Genomic DNA, 6,480 nt, shown 5'->3' with positions numbered 1-6,480 from the left:
TGACATGGTGAACAATCATTGTCACCATGGTGGTTGCCACAGCAATGGTCTTGGGACACTTGAGGGGCAAGCAAAGGGCTGACCTAAGCTGTCAGTCCTCCCTGTTCAGTCCCAGCCTGGTCTGGGGACATGGGTTCCCTGGCTGCAGAGAGAGCCCAGGACCCCAGCCCCCGCCTGGGCCATCCCAGCACCGGACAGACTGTGCCTGGGCAGAGACCGGCGCTCACACTGGCCAGAGACAGTCTTGGGAGTGGGGACGGGCGACTCCCCTTCCATCTGCAGCCTGGAGCAGAGTTGCCTCCCCGCCCCACCCGCTCTGGGCCTGGCTCACTGCCCACATGCCCAGCAGGACTGTGGTGGACGTGGCCCCACCTGTGGCTGAGCTGGCTGCTTGCCTCTGCTGGTCTGGCCCCTCACCCAGAGCCTGGACTGGACACCACAGGATAGGTGGCCCCTTGCATCTTCTGGGCACTGGCACCTGCCAGGCCTGTCTCAGTGAGGAGCCTCGTGAAAGGACTGGCCTGAGGGGCTGGGGGTGTCCCAGCTCCCGGCAGAGGCCTCGGGACACCTCCTCCTCCCTCCCTGGGCTTTCAGCAGCCTCATTCCTGGGCTGCCCAAACCCCTCAGAGCACACCCCAAACTCCTGCCTGGGCCCCAAGGCCCCCGCCCGCCCCGTGCCGCAGCCCCATGGCCCTGCACTGTCGCTTGGATGGCCCCATGCTCCTTTCTCAGGGACACCAACCCTCTACGAGGGAACGCTCTTCCCAACACCTCCATCTTCCCAAGCCCCCCTCCCCCCGCCTCAGGGGTTGGTGGACTTCCCGACCCTGCCCTTGAGAGCTGCCCCTCCCCCGCGGGCCTGTCCACAGGAGGACCCGGCCCAGGACATCGCTGTGTGGCCCTGAGGCTGGAAGGGGGCCTGGCAGCGGGCCAGGCACTTGTCGCCCGGGTGTGTGTGTGGTGGCGATGTGCCGCCTGGGTCACCCCCAGGGCAGAGAGCAAGTGTGGTTGCTAATCAGGACCAGCCTGGAGGACCAGCGGGGAGGCGTGGGGCGGACCTGCCCTGGGCAACCCTCCCTCTCCACGGCTCTTGGTGTGGGCTGGGCACATGTCCTTGCCTCAGCCAGGCCCTTGAACCCTCTGCCACTTCATGCGTCCCCCTAGCGACCGTCGCCATGGTGACGCACTGGGGCCAGGAACCCGAGGGAAGGACCCAGAAGCTGGCTCCACTCACTCACAGCCTCACCCAGGCTGTCACGTGAGGGTGTCCCGCCAGTCATGTGACACTGCTCACGTGACCTGCCACTGCCGGCAAAGCAGACATGGGCGCCCAGCCCTGGGTCCTGGCCCTGCCCCTGATGCTGGGGCTGTGCAGCCTAGAGGCCAGAGGTGAGTGCGGACCCACAGACCCTCCTCCCACCAACCCCCCTCCAGTGTCCCGCCGACCACTGAGCATCGTGTCCCTCCAGCCCACAGAGTGACAGATCCCGACTTTCAGGAGCTCTACTTTGAGCAGCTCCTGGACCATTTCAACTTCGAGAGGTTTGGCAACAAGACCTTCCTCCAGCGGTACCTGGTGTCAGGTGAGGTCACCCTGGGGACCCCGGGACCCTGGGGGACCTGTCCCATGTCTCACTCCACCCCCTCCCTGCCTCCACCCAACAGAGAAGTTCTGGAAAAGAGGCGAGGGGCCCATCTTCTTCTACACCGGCAATGAGGGGGACGTGTGGTCCTTTGCCAACAACTCGGGGTTCATCCTGGAGCTGGCGGCACAGCAGGCAGCCCTGGTCATCTTTGCAGAACACGTGGGTCCCTGGGCAGCAGGCTGTGGGGCCGGGGAGCTGGGCGGGAGGCCACAGGGTCAGTGTCCACCGTCACCTGTCCACAGCGCTACTACGGAAAGTCACTTCCGTTTGGCAAGCAGTCCACGCAGCGCGGGCACACAGAGCTGCTGACCGTGGAGCAGGCGCTGGCCGACTTCGCCAGGCTGCTCCGGGCGCTGCGGCAGGACCTTGGGGCCTGGGACGCCCCCGCTATTGCCTTCGGCGGGAGGTGGGTGTCTCTCCAAGGAACAAATGCCGACTTGGCCCCAGGACCAGAACTTCTGTGGGTCTTAGAAGTCTCGGGTCCTTCTTGGGGGCACCCGTGGGCCCTGGGGAGGGATGCGGGTGTTGGGGCAGAGGCCCAGCTGGGAGAGGCCACCAGAGACTCCCTGGGGCAGGTGGACAAGGGGGCGCTGCAGTGGTAGGGCCTCGGCCCTGACCCTGCACCTCCACCCAGCTACGGGGGGATGCTCAGCGCCTACATGAGGATGAAGTACCCCCACCTCGTGGCGGGGGCACTGGCGGCCAGTGCGCCCGTCCTGGCTGTGGCAGGTCTCTGCGACTCTTACCAGTTCTTCCAGGACGTCTCGGCGGTGAGTCAGGGTTCCGGGCCCGGGCAGGCCCAGGGTGCAGCACAGCTGCAGCCACCGCCATTCCTTTCTCCAGGACTTTGAGAGCCAAAGCTCCAAGTGTGCCCAGGGCGTGCGGGACGCCTTCCGGCAGATCAAGGACTTGTTCCTACAGGGAGGTGAGAGGGCTGCACCCCACCTGCCAATCACCCCTCGCCCCCCACACCACCCTACCCCCGACCCCCACCCGACACATGCCAGCAGCCTCCAAAGGCCCTTGTCCCGCCCCACCTGGCAGCCTACGACACAGTCAGCCACGAGTTCGGCACCTGCCAGCTGCTCTCCAGCCCGAAGGACCTGACCCAGCTCTTTGGCTTCGCCCGGAATGCCTTCACTGTCCTGGCCATGATGGACTACCCATACCCCACCGACTTCATAGGGCACCTCCCTGCCAACCCCATCAAGGCGAGGAGGCCTGCTTCCAGCGCAGGGGGAGGTGGGCTGGAGTTGGGGAGGGTAGTGCCCCATGCACAGGGACGGGCCAGCTGCCCTGGAGTGGTCAGTGCCAGCCAGCCCCGAGGGCGTCCCACCCACTTTGCAGCCTGGGACCAGGGAAGGGTGAACCAAAGAGGGGGACTGCAGGCTGCAAGTGGGGGTCTTCTGCTGAGCGCTCTGCTCGCACCCTCAGGTCGGCTGCGCCCAGCTGCTGAGTGAGAGTCAGAGGATCAGGGGGCTCCGAGCACTGGCAGGTGCGTCTGTCCCTCAGGCCTGGGCTGCCGCCCAGTGTGGGACCTAACATTGGTGTGGGCAGGTGGGTAGCAGCCAGGCCCAGTGAGGGCCCTGTGGGGCAGGGAGCAGAGATGCCCCCACAGTCCCTGCAGAAGGAAGTGGCCACCCCGACTCCTGGCCCAGCCTGGGGGGTGCTGCTCCAAGGGCCCTCTGGGAGGGCCAGTGGGGAGGCCCTGCTGGAAGGGGTGGGCCACCCTCAGCAGCCAGGGCAGGAGCTGATAGCACAGACACTAGGGACCTCACTGCTTGCTAGGCACACAGAACCTCTCTGAGGGGGCAGGGAGGGTGTCCAGGCACCCGGCCCCATCCTTCTCTCATCCAGGGTTAGTGTACAACTCCTCGGGGACAGAGCCATGCTATGACATCTACCTACAGTACCAGGCCTGTGCGGACCCCACAGGCTGTGGCTTAGGCCCTGATGCCAAGGCCTGGGACTACCAGGTATGGGGCTGCTGGGGGCCTGGGACTGAAGGTATGGGGTTGGTGAGGGCCTGGGACTGCCAGGGATGGGGGTGCCGAATGAGGTACCCCACCCCACCAGCCTGACCATGGTGTGGGGCATCCTGCAGGCCTGCACCGAGATCAACCTGACATTTTCCAGCAACAATGTGACAGACATCTTCCCTGACCTGCCATTCACCGAGGCCCTCCGCCAGCAGTATTGCCTGGACACATGGGGCGTGTGGCCCCGGCGGGACTGGCTGCAGACCAGCTTTGGGGGTGGTGGTAAGGCTCAAGGCAGGGGTGGGGGGCAGCACCCTTCTCTCTGCACTGAGCTGGCTCTGATCCCTCACTCCCAGGGGCAAAGCTGGGGTGTGATCTGCCCCACAGCTCAGGGATTTGGGGTCCCCGGTCCCCACCACTGCTTGCTCTGTCCCTTTCAGACCTCAAAGCTGCCAGCAACATCATCTTCTCCAATGGTGACCTGGACCCCTGGGCAGGCGGAGGGGTGAGTCATGCCCTGGGGAGCCACTGCCCCCATGTGGGTTCCAGTACTCCTTGCTGACCTGTTGGTGGCCTTGTTAGTTTTTAATAGCAGACCTGTGCAGGGTTTTCCTTCTGGGCTTGCTAGAATCTTCTCAAGAACTGATGTCACCTTTGCCAATATCCACATCTCAGTTCCGTACTTCCTTCATTTTTGCTCCAATCTTCATTATTTGCTCCTCCCCTTTTTTGGTTCTTTTCCAACTTCTTAACATGAACTGACATCCGGCTCATTAATCTTCACCTCTCCTTTTAATGGGATCATTGGAGCCTATGCAGCCACCTCAAGTTACTGCTTTAGCTGCACTCCACAAGCAGGCTGCATGGGGAGGGCTGAGATGGGGCTGATTGTGGCGGAGCACACATTGCACACCTGACAGGAGGCTCCCTTGATGACAGATCCGGAGTAACCTGAGTGCATCAGTCCTCGCCATCACCATCCAGGGGGGAGCCCACCACCTAGACCTCAGGTGCAGTCCTGACCTAGGAGGTGGCACTGCGCCTGGCCTGTGCCGACAGCTGGATATGGGCTGGGGGTGGCAGGAGGGTGGGGTCTGCCTGCCCAGCTGAGTGTCCCCACGCCTGCTCCTCAGAGCGTCCCACCCAGAAGACCCTGTGTCCGTCCTGGAAGCACGCAAGCTTGAGGCCACCCTCATCAGCGAGTGGGTCAAGGCAGCCAGACGTCAACAGTGGCTGCAGCTGGCAAAGCGTGGGGGACACAGAGCCTGAGGGGCGCTCCCCCAGCTAGGACCAGAGAGGACCCACAGGGTAGCATCTCAGGAGAGATTCCGGAGATGACCTGCAGTCCATCTTCCCAAACCTGGAACTCCTAAGCCCAGAGCTCAGCCCAGGCTGGCGGGGCTGGGGGCGGGGGGGTGGTCTTACCCAAGGGAGGGGCTGAACAAACGGCTGGCAGCCTGGCCAATTGCATCATGTCCTGTCTGTGGTTTGCCTGGGAGGAGGGAGCCCAATGCGGTGAAGCCATGGTGCATGACTTCCTAAAATCAGCCACACATTCAATAAAACAGAATCCTCAACGCTGTTGTTTGCCGTTTTGGGGTGACGGGGAGAAGGGAGTCGACCTTTCCCATGGCCAGTTGATCCGCAACACCAAAGACAAGAGGTAGCCAAGTGATTCCCTTCAACATCACCAATGCCACTGCCATGAGCATCCATCCAGGCAGCCCCACTGAGGGAACGTGGCTCTGCACCTCCACCCCCTCCAAGTCCATCTGCTTGGGGCCAGGCCTGGGGCGTGGGGTGGAGAACCTGCCTTTCTCAGCTGCCTCAGGACCCACCTGGCAGCCAGGTGTCTGAGTGCACATGCTTGCTGTCCCCAGTCCTGCTGCACAGCTACCACTGAGGCTTAGAGGGCCAGCGGGGAGGACGACACACCCTCCAGTGGTGGGGGGCTCTCTGCAGGGCAGGCAGCTGGCAACTGTGAGGGCTGGGATGAGAGGCCACTTCAGAAACAGGCCCTGTACATCTTTCCAGGCACAGAACATGCGGCTTGTGAGCCGGGCTTGGTAAGTCGAGGAGGAAAGCACAGGTGGGGGGCTGTGGGAATGTGAGGGGCTGCCACTGAGACACCTGAGTGTCACCAGGAGCAGGGAACGAGAACCAAGGCCCTGCCCAACGTTGGGAGCCTAGACCCCTACAGAGCCATGCCCAGCAGTCGGGGACACTCTGGCTTCTGAGGGAAGAAGGATCTAGAAATGAAGAGGGAAATGGGTCCCTCATGCTTAACACAGAGGGAAGAACTGAGCCTGTCCTACGAGGTCATCCGGTCCTGGAGGCAGGGGACCCCTGCCGAGCCCCAGGTTTCTGTCTTCTCTCCAGAAAAGCACCCTTGGGTCAGTCCTAACAGACAGAACCTGCAGGTTACACAGGAGGCAGGACAGAGGACAAGCCCACACATGAAGGAGGAACCCTGAGGTGCAGGTGTCCCACACATCAGAGGAGAAGCACGCCCAGCAGATGCCAAGTGTGGCTCCCTGTTCCCACCACACTGGCATTGCCCCCGTCCTCATCATCACTCCAGGACCCACAGGGACCAGAGCCTGTCCCATAAAGCCCACAGCACTTCCAAAGGCTCCTGCCTGCAAGTGATAACAGGAATCCTGACCTCAGGGGACAGGATATGAGGCCTGACCCAGGCACAGCTCCCCCAAGTACCACCCATATGCTTCAGGAAACACTCACTTCGAAAGATGGGAGACACCACAGTTAGCAAATCTACTTTATCCCAACTGAGAAGTCCATTCTATCGGGGTGGCCTGGGAGCAGGATGAACTTGCCCACTAGCCCTTCCAGCC

General features: G+C 62.6%; 1 protein-coding gene across 2 annotated transcripts; it reads left to right on the top strand.

Moving 5' to 3' along the window:
- The first annotated feature begins 1,270 nt into the window (after positions 1–1,270).
- Positions 1,271–5,202, top strand: DPP7 (dipeptidyl peptidase 7). Of its 2 annotated transcripts, XM_046648977.1 has the most exons (13): positions 1,271–1,389; positions 1,470–1,583; positions 1,666–1,805; positions 1,889–2,052; positions 2,281–2,416; positions 2,490–2,571; positions 2,691–2,857; positions 3,081–3,141; positions 3,504–3,622; positions 3,751–3,907; positions 4,066–4,130; positions 4,565–4,635; positions 4,759–5,202. In XM_046648977.1, the coding sequence occupies exons 1-13, from the start codon at positions 1,323–1,325 to the stop codon at positions 4,892–4,894; spliced, it is 1,479 nt and encodes a 492-aa protein (XP_046504933.1). In that variant the 5' UTR covers positions 1,271–1,322; the 3' UTR covers positions 4,895–5,202. The 2 variants fall into 2 exon arrangements, with proteins under 2 accessions (XP_046504933.1, XP_046504934.1); XM_046648978.1 differs by lacking the exon at positions 4,565–4,635.
- The last annotated feature ends 1,278 nt before the right edge of the window (positions 5,203–6,480 follow it).

This window comes from Equus quagga, unplaced genomic scaffold (assembly GCF_021613505.1).
Source record: "Equus quagga isolate Etosha38 unplaced genomic scaffold, UCLA_HA_Equagga_1.0 HiC_scaffold_1455_RagTag, whole genome shotgun sequence".
NCBI classification, from domain to species: Eukaryota; Metazoa; Chordata; class Mammalia; order Perissodactyla; family Equidae; genus Equus; species Equus quagga.
The sequence above is the reverse complement of the archived record's forward strand: the minus strand, read 5'-3'. Positions and strand labels throughout refer to the sequence as shown.